The 21,254-nt window shown below is 45.8% G+C and overlaps 1 protein-coding gene across 6 annotated transcripts in view; it reads left to right on the top strand.

Annotated features, from left to right (window-relative positions):
* Window positions 1-21,254, top strand: part of Tp53bp1 (tumor protein p53 binding protein 1) — a 69,564-nt gene that overhangs the window by 37,168 nt on the left and 11,142 nt on the right. For 3 of the 6 annotated variants that reach the window (XM_038332006.2, XM_038332007.2, XM_038332010.2), the window contains 8 exons: window positions 695-898; window positions 5,218-5,275; window positions 7,641-7,742; window positions 12,419-12,908; window positions 15,192-15,344; window positions 18,541-18,812; window positions 19,401-19,550; window positions 19,787-20,217. In XM_038332006.2, coding sequence (XP_038187934.1) covers window positions 695-898; window positions 5,218-5,275; window positions 7,641-7,742; window positions 12,419-12,908; window positions 15,192-15,344; window positions 18,541-18,812; window positions 19,401-19,550; window positions 19,787-20,217 — 1,860 coding nt within the window. Of the gene's footprint in view, window positions 1-2; window positions 524-694; window positions 899-5,217; window positions 5,276-7,640; window positions 7,743-12,418; window positions 12,909-15,191; window positions 15,345-18,540; window positions 18,813-19,400; window positions 19,551-19,786; window positions 20,218-21,254 lie in introns of those variants that run through there. The other 3 variants (XM_038332011.2, XM_038332009.2, XM_038332008.2) reach the window with 3 other exon arrangements.

A 21,254-nucleotide genomic window follows, 5' to 3' on the forward strand; every position in this document is an offset into this window, starting at 1 on the left:
ATTTAAGGCATTAAAGTAAAAGTCACTTAAAGGCCTTTTCTAAGATACCGTTCTTTATGCAAGTGATACTTTTAGATCTGAGGAGTTGGCCTGAATGTGAAGGCCGATGTCTGGTTTGAAGGAGCAGGGTGTGATATTACTGGCAGATGAGAGGACAGAGAGGGTCAAGGGAAGAGCAAAGCTTTGTCATATCACTGGTAGAGCTGCAGAGCTAGCTGGGATATGGAACTGTTTTGCAAGGAAGAGACAGAAGTGTGGAGAAGTGCTCAGGTCACTGGCTGATCAGTCTGCTGCTTGGCAGGGCAAGAAAACTTAGATCCTCTATCCTTGGAGCAGCAGGCAGATTTCTACATTAACCTATTTGTTTTCTCCAGTCAGTGCTGGGAGGTAACAGTCATGCCGCCTGGAGTCTCCTGCTACCTATGCCTGATGCTGGCAGATGTGGGTTGGCTGAGGGCTCATGCAGCATCCTTTGTCCAGATGCAGAAGTGGAACTGAATCCTGTTGCTCCTCTTAAGACCAGGTGTCAATACTAGTTGGTAGTTGTTGATAATGTAACAGGATCTATCCTAGGGACCCTCTAATCCTTCAGAGTGGTGGAGCCAAACAGGCAAATTGATCATTTCGAATGACTGTTTCTCATGTTTGTATTTTAGTGTTCTTTCTTTCTTCCTCTCTGTCCCCCTTCTTTCAGGGATTTGCAGCTATCCAGAAAGCACCATAGCAACCAGTGATGTCATGTCTGAAAGCACGATGGAGATCAATGATCCTCTACTTGGGAGTGAAAAAGGAAATTCCGAGTCTGCCCCAGAAATGGACGGAAAACTGTACCTGAAAATGAAACTGGTTAGTCCCGAGACAGAGGCCAGCGAGGAATCCTTGCAGTTTAGCCTGGAAAGTAAGTTTTATTGTGTGGTGTTATTGGGTAATTAGTTTCTCCGACTTATCTAGGAAGTACTAATTATCTTATGTTTCTAATGAAGGATACTTCTGTCTTTGTAAAGTCTTGTTCTCAGATTTCATTTTTGACTTTTTGCTTTTGGCGAGTCGCTGTTATGTTGCTGAAGATGAGGTATTCTATTTTATAGTGGTTGTTGCTTGTACCTTCTCATATTGAGTAATTGTTTTTCACATTCAGGAAGAGTGTAGGGCTTCCAAAAGGGCTCAGCCGTTAAGAGCACGTATTACCTTTCCAGAGGGCCCAAGTTCTGCTCCCAGCACCCACCTCAGGGTCTCAGAAACACCTGTAATTCCAGATCCCTAGGGTCTGACACCTCTGGCCTCTGCTCTACCTGTGCTCACAGCTGTACATATTACATCTCCATATGCGTAAGTGATTTAAATAAAAGTTGAAGGTAAGAAGTGTGGGACCATGGATTTACATCATACATTAATGTTGACACTTTTTCCAAATGTCATGCAAGTTGTTCAGTGTGGTTAGAGGAAAAAGATGGCATTGGATTCCCTAGAGTTTGTATTAGAGATGATTGTGAGCTGCCATGTGGGTGCTGGGAGTCAAATTTGGGTCCTCTGAAAGAACAACTGCTCTTAACTGTTGAGATCTTCACTCCCCACCCCCAATAGAATTCTTATAAAAGAGTTTGTAAAGAAACAGGGAGGGAAGCTTTGACAGTAGGATTAAGCTGTGGAAGCCTGTGAGGAGAAAGGTTACAATAAAATAACGGTGTTGGGTGGCAGGAGCTGAGGTCCAGCGGGATATGTCAGAAAATGTTGGTTTGAGGGCTGTGGGTTGGTGCCCAGGAGTGGGAGTCATGCAGACATTGGACCAGAGAAAGAGTGAAGACAGCTGGCAGCCTTGAAGCAGCACAAGGATGAGAATAATGAGCATAGGCTAGAGCTCTGGCCTGTGCAGAAACAAGTCACGTGGCATAGGGAAAGGAGACGATCATGACACAGATGAGTAACCCCCCCAATGGTCCGACCATTGCCCGCTTCCTAGAGTGTAGTGCCGACTTAACGTTTGCTCTGTGGGCTGCTAACAGTTAACAAATTATCCTGAGAGAAAAACAAAACAGATCAATGGGATTGTGCAAATTCGTATCCATGTAGTAAGACCCATTTCCATGTAGTGGGTGGAGTGGGAACTATACTGGAGGTAACTGAGGGGGAATGGGGCCAAGTGGAGACAGCGGACACTCCACTGTTGGAAAGTGTATGGGAAAGGAGAAGAAATTACGACAGAGAAAACGAAGGGCTGATGAAAGATTTGTTAGTTCTAGGCTGGAGAGGCCTGGGGAAGTTATAGACTGATAGGGAGGCTGTAGAGCAGGGAGGTCCACTGAGATGGCCGCAGATAAAGGCACCTGTCTTTCCATTCTCTGACAACCTGAGTTCCGTCCCTGGGACTCATGTGGACAGAACGGACTCCAGAGTTGTCCTCTGACCACCACACGCATGCTGTGACATGACGACATAAAAATGTAGTTAAATTGCTTTTTAAAAGTGAGGGATAGAAGCTGGGTAGTAGCGATACACGCCTTGAATCCCAGCACTCAGGCAGAGGCAGGCACATTTCCGAGTTCGAGGCCAGCTGGATCTACAGAGTAAGAAACAGGACAGCCAAGGGCTACACAGAGAAACCCTGTCTTGAAAAACAGCAGCAACAACAGCAAAAAGAGAGGGATGGGGTAAAGATGAAGGGAGGGATGGGGTAAAGATGAAGGGAGGGATGGGGTAAAGAAGATGAAGGTCCTGAAAGAGCTGGGAAGGGCAGTTTAAAGACCTGATAGGTTTGGGCTGTGTTAGGGGGCCTTTGTGAGACCGGTTTTAGCTAGTGAAACTGAGCTCATATACACAAGCACCCCTGTGCAGTCTTATTGTGCAGGTGAGGAAGCACTGGCGTTGACCGCCATCAGCTTCACAGTCGCACGAATGCGGTAGTCTGGAACTAGGTGCTGGCATTCTGGTTCTAAAACTGTAATTCTGTTTTGTTGCTCAGGGTGTAATGTGCATTGCATTAGTAAATTATCACATGCTGTTTGAGCTCACTGGGAAGCTGGTTCTGGAAGTGGAGCCACCCCTCCCCCAGTGCAGATCCAAGCATGCTTATGTCATGTGTCTTCCAAACCCCAGTCCTGGGGCAGGCGGGCACCCTAAGTCTGTAGCAGGGAGAATGGAAAACAGCAAGCAGCTAGGGTGTTGGAAACATTGTAGCCTAGGAAGAGCTGGAAGGCGAGTGTGCCATTGCTCACCCCGGTGGGGAAGAGAAGAGGCAAGCTCTTCATAGAGAGGATGCTGTGCTCTGCCCAGCACACTCTCAGTGGGGACTCTAGCTAGCTGCCTCAGCAGGACTGTCCCGGTTGGTTTCTGCTGGGTGCTTTCAGCACTTGATTGGATGATGTTTTCCTGTCTTCTGCTGTTCACTGTTTTTATTTTGCTTGCTGTATCTTTAATAAACTTACTCATAGACCAGACTATCTCCAGACCAGACAGAACACAGGGCTTATGGATTTGAACTTAGACTGTCAGTGGGAATTAAAGTATTACATGATTTCACCCTCATTGTTGTCTCTGAGATTAAATAAGGGCTTATCAAGAGAGATGCTGGTGGTGGCATTCGGGATACTGGAACAGGAAGATTGAGCTGAGAAGGTGGGGGAGGGAGGAGGAGAGGGTGCGTGGGAACATGTTAGCCCTGATTTGTAACTGGGAGGACCAAGATGGAGCTAAAAGTAAGGTTGATCAGCTGGTAGGTGAGTAGCACTTCCCCTTTCTTTTGTGCATACCAGCAAGGTGGTGCCAGGCCCCGGTCACGGTCAGTGACGTTTCATCCTCGCAGCAGCTTGTCAAGTTGGTCTTTCTTTTTCTGTTGCAGCTGAGGAAACTGTGACTCAGAATGACAAGGCATGCTACCCCTCGGCTGCCCAGGCTCAGGAGCCTGGCTCTGACCGCCTTTCTTTTCCTGAAGAAGGCTCTGACTATTGAACTTTACAGACTGTTGGATGAATGTTTACAAATGTTTGAAAAAATTTAAAAGCTATTTTTTTTCTGGGACTGGAATAAGTTGCAAATGAAGCGAGCATATTTCAGTCCTTTGACAGTGATGACCCCTAAGAGAATACCGTGCTCCTCTGAGTTTAACCCTTTGACAGTGGCTCCCTAAGAGAATACTGTGTCCTCTGCTGGCTCTTTTGTCCTGTCCTGAAAAACATTTTTTAACTTATTTTATGTACATGGTTATCTTGTATGCACGTGCACCATGCCATGTTTTTGCCTGGAGCCTGTGAAGGTCAGAAGAGGACATCAGAGCCCCTGAGGCTGGAGTGATAGGTGGTTGTGAGCTACCATGTGGGTGCTGGGGACTGAACCCAGTTCTGCAAGAGCAGCCAGTGCTCTTAAAGCCTTTCGGCAAGGTCTTGGGTACCTTGGGTACATGTGAGTGTTTCTAAAATGAACTGTTGAATTTATACATTAACTTAAATATTTTTCTATACATTTTGTTATTTCTTATTGATTGAGAGATAAGAGTTTTACTGTGTAGTCCAGGCTGTCCTAGAATTACTGTGTAGCACAGGCTGGCCTAGTATTACTGTGTAGTCCAGGCTGTCCTAGAATTACTGTGTAGTCCAGGCTGTCCTAGAATTACTGTGTAGCCCAGGCTGTCCTAGAATTACTGTGTAGCCCAGGCTGGCCTTGAACTTGAGATCTTTCTGCTTGAACCTCCTCAATGTTGACATTATAGGGATGTGTCATGCTACACTTGGCTTGTCACGTAGTTTACTCAGGGTTTTTTGTTTTGTTTCTTTTTAAAATAAAGTTTTAGCACGGCTTGGTGGCACACACCTTTAATCCCACCTCTTGGGAAGCAGAGACAGGTGGATCTCGGTAACTTTGAGGCCAGCCTGGTCTAAAAAAATTCTTTCTAACTTTTTTTAGAAAATGTTCTTAGGTTTTCTTTTGTATTTTCTCATGTGAATTTTAAATTTCTTGTATGGGGAGGTGAGTTGTGATTCAGGTGGTTTAATTTGCACTTAAGACATTATAGATTGCAGTTCTGGCTAAGCAGATGTGTTTTCTACAGGAAGTCTGAAGGAAAATGAGATGGTGGAGATGAGAGAGCAGGTCCTCTCTGCTGGTCGCAGGCTTCCTTTGCTCCTGTTTCTCTTTGTTGCTGATGTAGAGAGAGGGGCTTTAGATTCGGCACTAACTGAATTCTGCTTCTCTTTCCTTTCTCTCTTCGCCTTTGTTTTTGTCCAGAGCCTGCTACTGCTGAGAGAAAAAATGGATCTACTGCTGTTGCTGAGCCTGTTGCCAGGTAACCAGGGCTCGTTGTTTGTTATTTAGAGGAGTTTAAATACAAAGGTCCTGCTTAGAGAAGAAGATGATTTAAGCAACACATGGAAACACTCAAAACCCAGCATGAAGGAGTCAGCAATGCGTTGAATTGTAGGTTTTGTTAGTCATTTTAAGTCTAACAAAACTTGCTATCCTTAATGTTAAAACTATCTGGTAGTTTTCCCACCATTCATGTGAGTGCCCTTTTTATTTTCTGTGGATAGCAGAAGTGAGAAGACAGAGGACCAAAGGAGATGGCTCTAGACACATTGTTCTTCTGTGTTCTGTACTCGGCTACAGCTGTTTTTGCTTTGTCACGGTTGCTGAGTGCTCTCAGTGGAGTATGCTGGGATACATAGGTGTTGGTGTGAAGCTTTGCCATCTGGTGGCTGTGAGAATAGGATTGTTTGATTGCTTCTGGCGTGAGTCATCGCAGCATGGAAGCCCTAGCGAGCAGTTGGTGACAGAAAGGTGGCGCTCTCAAGTCAGCTCAGGCTCTGTGAGTAAGCCGCCTGGGTGCCAGGATGCTGAGGGCTGACGGGGAGACAGCTGGACGTGTGCCCCGTTGAAGTGGGTTCCACCTTGCCAGTGGTTGTCATGTTTGAGTGAGCTTTCTGGGCTAGAACCAGTTGCAGCGCTTGTCTGAGAGAGAGGGCTTTTATTTAATTCTGCACTGTGATAAGTGGAAGAAGAATTCAAGCTGAGTATCGCCAAATCTTTAATAAATTGAAGGGAATTTTTAAGTTTTTTAAAAAGCTAAAGTGCCTGCTGACTAAATTTGACCCTTTATGGGTTTCTGAACTTTTGGGGGGATATGGGGAGGGAGGATGATGGCAAAGGTTGGTGGGTTATGGAAAAGACAGAAGTTGTTGGTGTTGCCATGAAGCACTTTTTCTATGCAAATATCTGTGCTGAAGAAATCCACGTGTTAAAATTTTTCACCTTGGGTTCATCATACGAAGTCATTTAAGGGGGCTGGAGAGATGGCTCAGAGGTTAAGAACACCGGCTGCTCTTCCAGAGGTCCTGAGTTCAACTCCCAGCACCCACATGGTGGCTCACAGCCATCTGTAATGAGGTCTGGTGCCCTCGTCTGGCCTGCAGGCACACATGCAGACAGAACACTGTATACATAATAAATAAATCTTTTCTTTAAAAAGTCGTTATAGGCAATGGAGACTCAGCTCAGTGGTCAAGAACATTGTATACTCTTTGAGAGAACTTGGGTTCGATTTCCAGCCCTCGTGGCAGCTAACAAATGTCTGTAACTCTAGTCCTAGATGTCAGACGCCTCTGCTGGCCTCTCTGACCACCGGGCATGCGTGCGGTGCACAGACATACACATTCAGGCAAACACCCATGTAAACTAAACGGTAAAATTAAAAAAAAATGTTAAAAAAAGAAGTTGTTAAAATAAGATTTGTTTTGTAAATGATTGTTCCATCCCCATTCAGAGTTTTTAGTTGTTTTGCTGTGGGAAGACTAGAGGGTGGACCAGGGCAGAGAGTAGTGTGGATGGACGACAATACTTAAGTGGCCAGTCTTCGTTGATTATAAACTCTTGAGTACTGCCTTCTACCAGTGGGTTATTTTGAAGATGATTCCAGCTTCATATCATTTTATATAACTATTTCGATGCTAACTCTAAAAGATTAGGATTCTTATTTTACAATTAACCATACTGTTGAAACCAGGTAGTGATTCCTTAGTGCCATAAAGTATTTGGTGTTTCCGTTCCCCTGCTTTGTAATATTTTCTAGTTAGCATCAGGATCCCCAGTCTGTGAGTCACACCCGATACATTTAGTTTTGTTTGTTTTTGAAATCACAGCATCTGTTCTTTTTTTGTTCCTTTTCCAAATTCTCTCCTAAAGGAACCAGTTTGTCCTATTGATTTCTACATTTGGATTTTTGTCTTTACATCCTTTTAATGTTTAATAAGTCTCTTTCTACTTTTCCTCTAGTGACCTCGCTGAAGTGTTTTTTGTTTTTTGTTTTTTTTTTTTTTTTTTTTTTTAATGTGTATTGGTGCTTTGTCTGTGTACCACATGTGCACCTGGCCTCCCTGGAGGCCAGCAGAGGGCGTCAGAGCCCCTGGAACTGGAGTTAGGGATAGTGTGAGCTTCCGCTGGGGTCCTCTAGAGGAGCAAACTGCAGAGACATCTCTTTAGTCCTACACTTAAAAGTTTCTTACTGTGTTAACTTGAGCATATCAAGAGTTGGCTTTTGGGGCAATAGTGGATTGGAGGTTGGGATGTAGAGGAACTCTCTGTCTAAAGAGGGTGACCTCCAGAGCTACTTTCCCTGTGAAACTAGCAAACTGTATTGCTTTAATTTGTAATTTTAGTCCCCAGAAGACCATGCCTGTGTTTAGCTGTATCTGTGACGCTGGGCAAGAGAGTGAGGCCCTGAGTGCGGGTCCTCCCTCTGCTCCCTCTGCTCCCGTCAGGTAGACAAGGTTTCTTTGCATACTCCTGGCTGGGTTTGAGTTTGCAAGATCCGCCTGCCTCTGCATCCTGACAGATGGGATTAAAGGAGTGTGCTACCATGCCTGGCTTAGTTTCAGCCGCATTGATTGATGTAATTAATTCCAGTTCATGGTATTGATTGTCACTGTTTTGTGAAGTTGGCTATTTATTTATTTATGGCTAGGTTATATTGTTGTATTTTTTTTAAATATTTATTTATTTATTATGTATACAATATTCTGTATATGTGTATGCCTGCAGGCCAGAAGAGGGCACCAGACCCCATTACAGATGGCTGTGAGCCACCATGTGGTTGCTGGGAATTGAACTCAGGACCTTTGGAAGAGCAGGCAATGCTCTTAACTGCTGAGCCATCTTTCCAGCCCATATTGTTGTATTTTTATTTGCTTGTTTGTTTACTTATAACTAGATTTTGTTTATGTCGTTTGGCCCAGGCTGGTCTCGGGCTTCTGGGTTTAAGCATTGCTCTTACATCAGCTTCCTGAGTAGGTGGGGAGCACAGGTGCATGGCACTGCACCTCACACCAAACCTTCCTGAGTAGGTGGGGAGCACAGGTGCATGGCACTGCACCTCACACCAAACCTTTTATTTATTTTTTTTTAAAGATATTGATTCGTGTGTGTGTGCATGCATGCATGTCTTAGTCACTTTCCTATTTTTCTTTTATTATTTTTAAAAATTTTAATTATTTTAATAATTATTCATATGTAGCCGTCACTGGCCTGGAACTTGCTATGTAGACCAGGCTGTCATTGAACTCATAGAGATCTTCTGCCTCTGTCTCCTCAGTGCTGGAATAAAGGTGTGTACCACCAAGCCTGGCCTCTTTCTTTTATTTTTAATGTATGCATGTGTCTGAGGGTGCAGTGCTCATGGAGGCCCCAGGTACTGAGTGCACTGGAGCTGGGGCTGGGGCTCCAGGTGGCTGTGAGCTGACTGAGGACGGGGGTGCTAAACTTGGATCCTCTCCAGGAGTGGCACCTCACCCTTAACTCGTGTCATCTCCCAGTCCCCTCCCTGTTCTTTCCAGACCTTGTCTCTCACTGAACCTGGAGCTCACAGATTGCCTAGATTTGCTGACCGTTGAGCTTAGGGATCTTTATATTTCCATCAGTTCCCTTCCCTAAGTGCAGGGATTAGCGACACAGGCTTGTCAGCCAAAATGAAGTGTTTATGACTACAATTTTAGCATGACTCATTTGTTCAGTGCTCATAGGAGAGTGAGAAACACCAAATATCTGATACTGCTAATATTGTAATGACTTACCCTCCACCCCCACCCCCTACCCTACCGCTTGACTTTTTTTTTTTAGACAGGGTGTCTCACTGTGTAGCCCTGGCTGGCCTGGAACTCACTATGTAGACTCTATAAAGGGCAGGAATTCCAGGTGTGAGCCGCCACACATGGTGGGTTGTGTTTCTCCTTTGTTCTGGCTATTTACATGTGATGAAGCCTAAAATGCCTCCATTTATGTTTACATAATACGGCAGTAGCTTCCTGATTTTTGTAGTTTATTGATTTATAGAATATCCATTCTTTGTTCAAAGTTAACTCTTGTCATAGTTAGCTTCAGATGTCAGCCTGACACAGACCTGTCACCTGGGAAGGGGAAGCCTCAGCTGAAGAACTTTCCTGATTCAACTGGCCTGTGGCCACGTCTGTGAGGCCTTTTCTTAATTGTGCTTAAATGGTCCTGCTCACGTGGGTGCTGACATCTCTAGGCAGGTGGGCCTGGGTGGTATAAGAAAGGTGAGTGAGCACCCCAGAGGAAGCCAAGCCAGTAGGAAGCAAGCACTCCCCTGGGTGTCTGCTTCAGTTCCTGCCTCCAGGTCCTGCCGTGAGTTCCTGGCCTGGCTTCCCTTGAGATGGACTGCATCTGTAAGCCAGATAAATCCCTTCCTTCCCCCAAGTTGCTTTTGGTCAATGTTTTCTCACAGCCGTAGAGGCCAAGCTAAGACAGCCTGTATCCTGTGGAGCTGAGGGTTAGCATTCAGATATCCAGGTACGACAGGTTATGTGCAGCCTGCTTAGGGCTAGCCTGGGTCTTTTTCTTTCTCTCTCTCTCTTTCTCTCTCCCTCCCTTCCTTCCTTCCTTCCTTCCTTCCTTCCTTCCTTCCTTCCTTCCTTCCTTCCTTCCTCTCTCTCTCTCTTTCTTTCTCTTTCTCTTTCTCTCTCTCTCTCTCTTTCTTTTCTTTCTGTTTCTCTGTGTAGCCCTGGCTCTCCTGGAACTCACTTTGTAGGCCAGGCAGGCCTCAAACTCAGAGATCCCCCTGCCTTCTGAGTGCTGGGATTAAGGATGTGTACCACCACCTGCTTTAGCATGGTTTCTTACTCTAGAGAACTGTTAGCATTTAAGATCTCCAGTCGCTTTGGATACTGTGGTATTGGGCTATAGGCAACATGCGGGTGATCTTAAAGGATACGTAAGTCGGTCACTGTGTGCGGGTTATTGTTTTGTCAGCTTTACATAAATCTAGACATCTGTGAGGAGGGCTCTCACCTGAGGAATTGTCTCCGTTAGAGAGCCTGTGGGCATGTCTGTGGCGGCATTTTCTTACATAAATCTAGACATCTGTGAGGAGGGACTCTCACCTGAGGAATTGTCTCCATTAGAGAGCCTGTGGGCATGTCTGTGGTGGCATTTTCTTGGTTAGTGATTTATGTGGAAGACTCACTCACTGTGGACGGTGCCACTCCTGAACAGGAGGTCTTGGGGTCTACAAGAAACCAGACATGGGAAGCAAGCCAGTAAGCAGCGTTTCTTCTTTGGTCTTGGCTTTGCTTCCTCTTCCCAGGTTTCTGCTCTGTGTTCCTGCCCTGACTTCCCTTGAAGATGGATGGTAGCTTGTAGGCCACATAAACTTTCTCCTCCCCAAGTTGCTTTGGTCATGGTCTTTGTCACGACAGTAGAAGCCTAATTAAGATACACTGGTACTGGGGCTGGAGTGGTGGCTTAGAGAGGTTAAGAGCACTGACTGTTCTTTCAGAGGTCCTGAGTTCAATTCTCAGCAACCACATGGTGCCATCTGTAATGAGATCTGGTGCCCTCTTCTGGCCTGTAGGCATACATGGAGAATACTGTGTACATAATTAGTAGATAAATTTAAAAAAAAAAGAAAAAGAAAAAAAAACACACAGGCTCCCAAATGGAAAGACTGATAATGAAGGGCTGGGCCCATATCTTAAGCACTCCCTTACAGTTATGCTGAAGTGGTCAGGTATAGATATATAGGTATCGATAGGGAGCCCAGCACTGAAGTACTGAACATGTGCTGTGACCACCAAATGACCTTTGACCTGGGAAGACCAGACTGTTACCTGCAGCCTTTCTTTGAAGATTGTATTTCTTCTAAATTTAGCAGAGGGCAGACCTCATGCATCGTCATAGGAGTTAGTAAAGAATGTTAGAACCATTCATAAATCCAGATGAGACTTCAGGACGAATTGATCGTTTTCTCTTTTTCTTTCATTTTTGAGACACAGTCTCATTATATATCCCTGGCTGTTTTGAAACTTGTGATGTAGAACAGGCTGGGCTGCAACTCACAGTGATCTGCCTGCCTCTGAATCCTGAGTGGAGCGATTAAATGTCCTTCCTGGGGCTTTGTAAGAATTTTGTATCTTGTTACCAGCCTCATTTTCTTGTGTGCGGTTTTAGAGTTCACTTGGCTCATTTTCCTGTTGTTGATGAGACCACAGCTGGGAGAAACCATGAGGAAAGGAGGTTCATTTTGACCCACAGTTGTGCTTAAAGATTAAGCGCCAGATGGTGGTGGCACACACCTTTAATCTCAACACTCCGGAGGCAGAGGAAGGTGGCCAGCCTGGTCTACAGAGTGAATTTCACGACAGCCAGGACCACACAGAGAAACCCTGTCTCAAAAAAAAAGATTATGGGACTACATCTGGTGATGACTTTCTCAGTGCTGGACTTCCAAGATAATACAGGACGTACGGTGTAAGAGAGAGGCCATGTATGTTTTTCTTTTAAGATAGGGTCTTACTATGTAGCCCTGATTGGCCTGTGATTCTCTATAGTCAATCAGGGTGGCCTTGAAACCCTAGAGATCCACCTGCTTTTGCCTCCTGACTGCTGGGATTAAAGGCATGTGCCACCACACCTGCAGATCTGCCTTTTTATGAAGCCACCAGTGTTCATTCATTAGTGCCCTACCCTGGTGACTTTGTCAGATCTTTTTTATTATGTATTCAGTGTTCTGCCTGCATGTACGCCGGCACATCAGAAGAGGGCACCAGATCTTATAGATGATTGTGAACTACCATGTGGGTGCTGGGAATTGAACTCAGGACCTCTAGAAGAGCAGCCAGTGCTCTTAGTCTCTGAGCCATCTCTCCAGGCTGACCTTGTCAGATCTTAATTACCTCCCAGAGGTCCACTTCTAAACTACTGTACACAGTTGAATTTAGCTTTAATTTTTTAAATATCCCATGTATGGGAATTACTTCATTTTCATCATTTTATGTTTGAGAGAGTATTGCATTGTAGACCTCCTACTTGTCATATGATCCTCAGCCTCCTGGGTGCTGGGATTATAGATGTGTGCCACCATACTGGCTCAGAGGAATAAGCTGCATTCAGACTATGATACATAATGTCCTTGTTTCATTTTCAGGGCAAATGAAATGCTTCATTTTCCAAGTGTTCAAGAAGAGGACAAAGAAAAACTGGATGGTGCCTCAAAGCTCAGGCAGAGTGAACAGCCCGTGAGGCCCACTGGGCCAGTCAAGGATGCTGCTGCGTCTGAGGACTCTGCGTCGCCTGTTTCCCAGCAGAGAGCCACCCAGGGGTCATTCAGCCCTCAAGGAGAAGTTATGGAAACAGACCTGCTAGGAGGACTGAGTGCTCACCAGGAAACACCGTGTAAGGTCTTGTTGGAAAGGCCCGCCCAGAGTAACGTAGGAATCCAGACCATGGACCATTCCCTGTGTGCCCCAGAAACTGTTTCAGCAGCAACCCAGACTGTGAAGAGTGTATGTGAGCAGGGCACCAGTACTATGGACCAGAACTCTGGGAAACAGGATGCCACTGTGCAGACTGAGCGGAGCAGTGGTGAGAAACAGAGCAGCGCTCCTGTGGACGACACCGAGTCCCTCCACAGCCAGGTGCGCACACAGCTGGGCGCTCCGGGGCTGGCCGCAGACTCCACATGCTCAGTGGGCCTCAGTCCAGTAACAATCGTATGGGTGTGTGTGTGTGTGTGTGTGTGTGTGTGTGTATGTGTGTGTGTGTACGCGCGTGCATGTTACTGTGTTGTATGCCGTATGAGTGCAGGTGCCCATGAGGACAGAATAAGATGTCAGATCCTCTGGAACTGGAGCTGCCATGTGGGTGCTGGGAGTCAAACCTACCTTCTCTGCAAGAGAACTCATTGATAAGCTGTCTCTCTAGCACCAACACTCCCATTTAAAATTTATTATATTTTAAAATTTCTGTGTGTGTGTGTGAGAGAGAGAGAGAGAGAGAGAGAGAGAGAGAGAATGAGGGAGGGAGAGAGAGAGAATGAGGGAGGGAGGGAGGGAGGGAGGGAGAGAGAGAGAGAATGAGGGAGAGAGAGGGAGAGAGAGAGAGAGAGAGAGAGAGAGAGAGAGAGATGTTCACATTAGTGCAAGTGACGGGAGTCCCATAAAGGATGTTGTATCCATGAGGACTAGACTTAGGGCATTTCTGAGTCTCCCTGTGTGGGTGTTGGGAACTGAACTCCGGTTCTCTTCAAGAGTAGTATGTACTCTTCACTGCTGAACCATCTCTCTAGCTCCTATCTAGTGGTTGTTCTGGGTGTTATTTCAGCAACCACCTTTGATAGCTTTTTCTATCGTGTAATACAGAATGAAAGAATGCATTTAAGAAGTAGTTTCTCTGCTAAGAAAGGTGTTAGGGGCTGGAGAGATGGCTCAGCAGGTTGAGAGCTGCTTATTGCTCTTAAAGAGGACCTGATTGAGCTCAGGTCTCAGCATCCATGCTGGGCAACTCACCACTGACTTGCTCATGACGGCTAGCTTAACCTTTCTTACAGAGCCAGACCACCAGCCCTGGGGTTTCACCACCCACAATGGGCTGAGCCTTCCCATATCAATTACTAAGAAAATATCCTAGAGCCAGATCTTATTTATAGAATTTCCCCCTCCCTTCCCCCAAGATAGCATTTCTTTGTGTAACAGCCATAGCTGTCCTGGGACTAGCTCTTGTGGATCAGGCTGGTCTTGAACTCACAGAGATCCGCCTGCCTTTGCCTCAGTGCTGGGATTAAAGATGTGCGCCACCACTGCCCAGCTCTATGGAGGCATTTTATTAACTGAGGATCCTTCCTGCCAGATGACTCTAGCTTGTGTAAAGTTGATTTAAAACCAGGCAGTACATATTGGTGAAAAGGCAAAGGCAAGTCTCTGGGAGTGAGCCCAACCTGTTTGCATAGGGAAATGGCATGTCTAAACAAAGTAACAAAACCCCAATCTATTCCTGGGGCCGGGCAGTGGTGGTGCACATCTTTAATCCCAGCACTCAGGAGGCAGAGGCAGGCGGATCTCTGAGTTCGAGGCCAGCCTGGTCTACAAGAGCTAGTTCCAGGACAGGCTCTAGAAACTACAGGGAAACCCTGTCTCGAAAAACCAAAAAAAAAAAAAAAAAGAAAAAAAAGAAAAAAAAAAATCAATCTATTCCTGGGAACAGATTAAGAGTTTCTGGTTTTCTTTTTTTCTTTTCTTTTCTTTTTTTTTTTTTTTTTTTTTTTTTTGGACACAGGGTTTCACTGTCCTGGAACTCTATAGACCAGGATTTAGCTGTGCATTGGTGATCCTTTAATCCCAGCACTTGAGAGGCAGAGGTGGGCGGATCTCTGAATTCAAGACCAGAGTGAGTTCTAGGACAGCCAGGACTATTACACAGAGAAACCCTGTCTCCAAAAAACAAAACAAGAAAGCGTTTCGTACTTAACCTCTGGAGAAAGCAGTGCGATTTTTTTCTGTTAATGAACTGGTTTTCACTGATGGGTTAATAAGTAAAGCACTGTTGTCATAAGAACTAGAAGGATTAGCTGGGTGTGGTATCACACACTTATCAGAGGCTGAGGCAGGAGGATCAGGAGTTGGAGAAAGCAGCTTGGGGTACATAGTTGAAGATTAGTCTGAAATATACAAAGAAACAACAGAAAATCTAAATGATTACAATCTAAAAATAATGTGTTAGATACTACGACTGAGCTTTATTGTTGTGGATCGAGCCAGGCCGCCACAGACTTCTCCAGCCTCAGTCTTACTGGAAATAAATGGAATAAGAGTCATGTCCGGTTCATGAGTTCTCTAACAGCGCCACCTGACAGTTTAGCTTGAGAGCTGTGACTGCCTTCCGCTCTGTTGGTTCTCTTCTTACTGTGCCCTCTTTTGTTGTAGGGAGAAGACGAATTTGAAATGCCCCAGCCTCCACATGGCCATGTCTTACATCGTCACATGAGAACGATCCGTGAAGTCCGCACGCTTGTCACCCGTGTCATCACAGATGTTTACTACGTGGACGGGACAGAAGTGGAAAGGAAAGTCACCGAGGTAACACCTGGGCCTACCTGTTTCCTTCTCCTCCAGTCCCCCTTTGCCCACCCTTCTTTCCTTTCTCTCCCCTTCTTCCTTTCCCTCTTCCCTTTCTCCACCTGTCACTCCTTTCCTGTGCTGCCAGGTGCAGTGATAGTTCATTTATATTTTAATAAATGAAGCTTTCCTGAAGATCAGAGTTAAACAGCCACACTGATCAGCCTCACAGACAGGCAGTGGTGACACACACCTTTAATCCCAGTAGCCACACTAGTTTGCCATAGAAACTGGGCAGTAGTGGTGCAGCCAGCACTAGAGAGGAATATAAAACGGGAGGAGACGGGTCTCAGCTCAGTCTCATTCTGAGATTCCTGGAGGCAGGATCACCATTTCAGACTGAGGTAGAGAGGTCGAGACTGGGCTGGCTGTTTTGCTTTTCTGACCTTCGGGTTGAACCCCAATTTCTGTCTCTGGATTTTTTATTAATCGTGCTACAACTAGGCACTGACATTGTTTTCCTTCAATTCTTTCTTTCTTATTTTTATTTATTTTTTTGCTTTTGAGACGGGGTCTTTTTTACATAACTCTGGCTGTCCTGAAACTCACTATGTAGACCAGGCTGGCTTCACACTCACAGAGATCCGCCTGCTTCTTCCTCCCCAGTGCTGGTATTAAAGGTATGAGCTACCACCTCCCCAAGACTCTCTTTCCTTCCTTCCTTCCTTCCTTCCTTCCTTCCTTCCTTCCTTCCTTCCTTCCTTCCTTCCTCCTTCCCTCCCTCCCTCCCTCTTTTCTGTTTTTGTTTTTTGAGACAGGGTTCTTCTGTATGTATATCCCTGACTTGCTATCCTGAAACTTCCTCTGTAGACCAGGCTGGCCTTGGACTCAGAGATCCACCTGCCTCTGCCTGAGTGCTGGGATTAAAGGTGTGCGCCACCACTGTCCACCTGGTTTGTTTCTCTCTTTAGAAAAGGTTTTGCTTGTGTGGCTCTAACCTCTTAACTTCCTATGTAGCTGGTCTTGAACTTTGGATGTTTCTGTCTCCATCTTAGTTTGTGTTAATGACAAATGTAGGGACACCTGTGCGTGAGGAGAGCACTCTACCAGCTGAGCTACACCTTGGATTCTTTTCATTTTAACATGTATGTAGTGTGTGTATTTGTGGGTGTGGGTGTAAAGTCGCCCATGTGTGGATCAGAGGACAGCTTTATCAGCTTTCTCCTTGCGTCATGTGGTTCTCAGTCGTTAGGCATCTGAGGAGCCATCTTGCTATCTCTCCTTGCCCTCTCCCCAACCATGAATTCTTAAAGGAGAAACTTTCCAGAAGGGAGAAATAGAAGTGTGCTATTTGCTTACCTTACATAACTGTGTGTGGTGGTTGTAGTTGTGGAGAGACTGGACTTGGCTGAGAGGAGCCTTCCTTCTCCATGCTGTGTCAGTTAGCGCAGTTAGCACAGTTGGAATGTTTACCTGTGTAAACTTCTGGATCATATATGCCCATTTCCCTATGTTGTGCCTGTCAGGGTGTTGTGTCTTAAACCCAGATCCCTTTCCTTCCCATGCTCCGGGTCTCACTAGCTGCCGCCGAATTGAGCTCTAGCACTCGAGTGTGCATATAAATTGAAGCCGGTTTCACGTTCTTGTGGTTTGTATGTACTGAAAATTCTTTGTTATTATTAATTTTTTGGAAACAGGTTCTCATTACATAACTTTTGCTGTTTTGGAACTTAGCATGTAGACCAGGCTGGCTTTATACTCACAGAGATCCATCTGCTTCTGCTTCTTGGTGCTGGAATTAAAGGTGTGTGCCACCACACTTAGCATGTACTTCCGTTAGAATGTGTGCCCCCTCTACCCATGTTGGATGGAGCACAGAACTGTTTGTGAAGGGACCAGTATCAGCTCAGGTACCCCAAGACCAAGTTCTCAGCACAAAGGAGATTTGCCCAGAGGGACAAAGCCAGGGAAAAGAGACAAAGAGAGGAGATAGAAGGAGAAGGGAAAGGACCAAGGGAAGGGGAAGGGATATCTGTCCTGCAGGACAAAGGATTGCCCCAGAATAGAGAGGAGAAAGACAGGCCCATAGGCACATATAAAGATAAAGAAAAATAAAGGAGAAACCCCATGTTAGGATGAGGTGTTTAATTTTGATTGGGCATGTTAATTAGGACAACCAAAGGAGGCTTTTGATAGCTGGACCTTGGTCATCAGCCTCAGGAGAAAGAAGTGGCTAGCTTTCACAATGTAATCTGTTTTTACAAGGCAGAGGGGATGGGGGGAAGGGCAAGGCTGCCAGAGCCTGTTTACCATGCTCAGGCTACCAAGAGTCCCTCAGTTTGGAAATTTGGGACTTTACCACTAAGCTGCACCCACAGCTCCAATAATGTTTTCTGTCTTCATTTTTCCAAACACTAAACTAACTTTAGTCAATTTTTGCAGATAATTTTCTATTTTCCTGGTCACTTTTTTTTCCTTTTTTTGATTTTTTGATACAGAATCTATCTGTGTAGCCTTGGATGTCCTGGAACTCACTGTGTAGACCCGGTTAGCACTGAACTCAGAGATCCCCTTGTCTCTGTCTCTCATTGCGGGGATTAAAGGCGTGTGCCCGCTCACCTGGCTCCTTGGTCACTTGTTAAGGTGTTATAAAGAGCTGTTGTCAATGGTGCCCCAGAGCAGCTCCTGACCGCTCCTCTCACTGTCCTGGGCTCTCTTCTCTGACGGAAATGGCTTCTGTCCCTGGGCTGAAACCCTTGCTATGGTAGTCAACAATTGTGAGCTTGCTCAATGAAGACTGTTTACCTTCACACGCCGTATGAAGGTTTCTTTCTTCTTAATTTTTTTTTTTTTTTTTTGCTACATGTAATGGATGTTAAATGTTTAGTTCAGTAGCTTTGGACAAGGTTTTTAAAAATTATTTATTTACTTAATTAATTTTGAGACAGGGTCTCACTGTGTAGGCCTGGCTGGCCTGAAGTTTGCTCTATAGACCAGCTGGTCTTAGTCTCACAGCCCCCCGCCTCTCCTTTCCAGTACTAGGATTAAAGGTGTGTGCCATACCCGGCTATGCTTTGAAAATTTTTATGTAGCCATGACTCAAAACAGACACCTGGCTGAAGTGAGGTTTCCTGCAGTCTCTAGGATTTCTCAGCCATCACTTAGCTTTGTGTTAGTATGGCTTCTTCTAGCTTCCCCGTCTGTTTCTTCCCTGCAGGAGACTGAAGAACCAATTGTGGAATGTCAGGAGTGTGAGACAGAAGTTTCCCCTTCCCAGACGGGAGGGTCCTCTGGGGACTTGGGAGACATCAGCTCCTTCTCCTCCAAGGCCTCCAGCTCACACCACACATCAAGTGGGACAAGTCTCTCAGCCATGCACAGCAGTGGCAGCTCAGGGCGAGGAGTCGGGCCGCTCAAAGGGAAGAACAGCGGGACAGAAGCTGCCGATTTTGCCTTACCCAGTTCCCGAGGAGGGCCAGGAAAACTGAGGTGCATACAGGGTCTGCAGAGAGACCCTGCAGGGGCAGGGTTACTAACCTTTGAATATCATAGCAGAAGTAATGGGATAAATCCATGCCTCTTCCTCCCTGTTTGGGGCGGCTGGGAGAGGAGCCGTCTGAGCAGAGAAGCCCCTTAGGGGATGTTGGGAATGCTGGGTACATGTTCCTGCCATTCCTATATTCTGCAACTTATCCATATTTTGGTTGGGAATATAGGATGTTTGGAATGGGCCCCCATTGTGCTGTATCTCCTTGGTTTTTGGTCTGCTCTATGGATATCCAGAGCCTGCAGTAGAGGAGAAGGCAGGGCAGAAATGGGTATGGCACCTTAACTAGCAGCAGCAGGAAACTATGTCAGGAGGGAATAGACTTTTATACAGGAAGGGGCCTCTTACCCCATCCCCCTGCTCCTTGGCTGAGGTTTGCTGATTGGTGGTGATGGGTGTGAGCCAGCTTCCTTTTGCCCTGGAGGAGTTGCACACGTCGCCTGGCATATACAGTTGGAAGGTCCTGGGGAGATGGTAAAGGATGCATTCCTTAGCAGCTGCTGTCAAACTAACCTGTGTTCATTCTCTAGTCCTAGAAAAGGGATCAGTCAGACAGGGGCACCAGTGTGTGAGGAAGATGGTGATGCAGGCCTTGGCATCAGACAGGGAGGGAAGGCTCCAGTCACGCCTCGTGGGCGTGGTCGAAGGGGCCGCCCACCTTCTCGGACCACTGGAACCAGGTACCTGGGTAGTGCTGAAAATAAGGGGGAGTAGAGAGAAGAGGAGAATAGAGAGTATATGGGCTTCCAGAGGGAGAGGAAGGGCCCACACTGACCGAGTGAGGTCCCTGAGATTGGGCTCATGCCTGTGATAGGATTAATAAAGAATGGGTTGAAGAGACCATACTATAGGGAAAAAGTGGGTTTGGTAATCAGGTCCTTTCTTGATCTCACTTACTTCTCTTATCTGTCTTTAGAGAAACAGTTGTGTCTGGTCCTTTGGGCATAGAAGACATTTCACCTAACATGTCACCCGATGACAAGTCCTTCACCCGAATTATGCCCCGTGTGCCAGACTCTGCCAAACGGATGGATGCAGGTTCTGGTGCTTCGAGGCGGAGTGATTCTCCAGAGATTCCTTTTCAGGCTGCTACTGCTTCTTCTGATGGCTTGGATGCCTCATCTCCAGGAAACAGCTTTGTGGGGCTCCGTGTTGTGGCCAAGTGGTCATCCAATGGCTACTTTTACTCTGGGAAAATCACACGAGATGTTGGAGCTGGGAAGTACAAGCTGCTCTTTGATGATGGGTATGAATGTGATGTGTTGGGCAAAGACATTCTCCTGTGTGACCCCATACCCCTGGACACTGAAGTGACAGCCCTCTCAGAAGATGAGTATTTCAGTGCAGGTAATAAAGCAAGCAGAGTTCCCATTGATATACTGTGCCTATTGCTATTGTCATCCTGTCAGCAATTTCCAAGACACTCCTCCCCAGCCTTACTGTTCTCCGATCTCTCAAGTCAGAGATTCCACCCTGTTACACTGGTTACTTTTGCCATTGACTTTTTTTGTGCGTAGCTTGGTTTTCAGTAAATATTTTGGGATAATTATAGAATGAAAGAAAAATTTCCCAAGTACAGAATGATGTTAGGAAGGAGGATTCCTGTGTCCTCCTCACCCAGTGTTCCCTTCCTGAAGTATTCTTTTTTTTAAAAAAATTATTTATTTATTATGTATACAATATTCTGTCTGCGTGTATGCCCACAGGCCAGAAGAGGGCACCAGACCTCATTACAGATGGTTGTGAGTCACCATGTGGTTTTTGGGAATTGAACTCAGGACCTTTGGAAGACGAGGCAATGCTCTTAACCACTGAGCCATCTCTCCAGCCCCTTCCTGAAGTATTCAAAATTAGTCCATGTTTGTCAGAACTAAGCAGTCTCGATTCCTTACCGTTAACTAAACTCCAGACTTTATTTAGATTCTACCATCTTTTCTATAATGTCCTTTTTCTGTTTCAGGATCCAGTCGAGGACACCACATTACATTTAGTCATCATGTTTTGTTTGGTCTCCTCTGGTTTGTGGCAATTTCTGTCTTTTGTTTTTTCATGACCTTAACAGTTTTGAGGAATAATAGGTATTTTATAGTGTCTCTCAAATCAGATCTTATGTTTTCTCATTAGACTGGAGTTCCGATTTTGTTTTTATTTTACTGTAAGGAACGTCATAGAGGTGAAGTGCCCCTCCTATCACCTGTGGGGCAGAGGAAAGTATGTGACGTCACACCCCATCACTAGTGACGCCCGCCAGCATTAGTGTTTCCCCTGTCAGTGCTCTGTCTTCTTTCGCTCTGGCTTTCAGTTCACTGCAGCATTGGTGAGAATGTGGCTGGAGACTGTCACTGCACTGCGATAGGTCAGCAGGAAGATGTAGCTCAGCATCC

Source organism: Arvicola amphibius, chromosome 5, assembly GCF_903992535.2.
Source record: "Arvicola amphibius chromosome 5, mArvAmp1.2, whole genome shotgun sequence".
In the NCBI taxonomy this organism is placed as follows: domain Eukaryota; kingdom Metazoa; phylum Chordata; class Mammalia; order Rodentia; family Cricetidae; genus Arvicola; species Arvicola amphibius.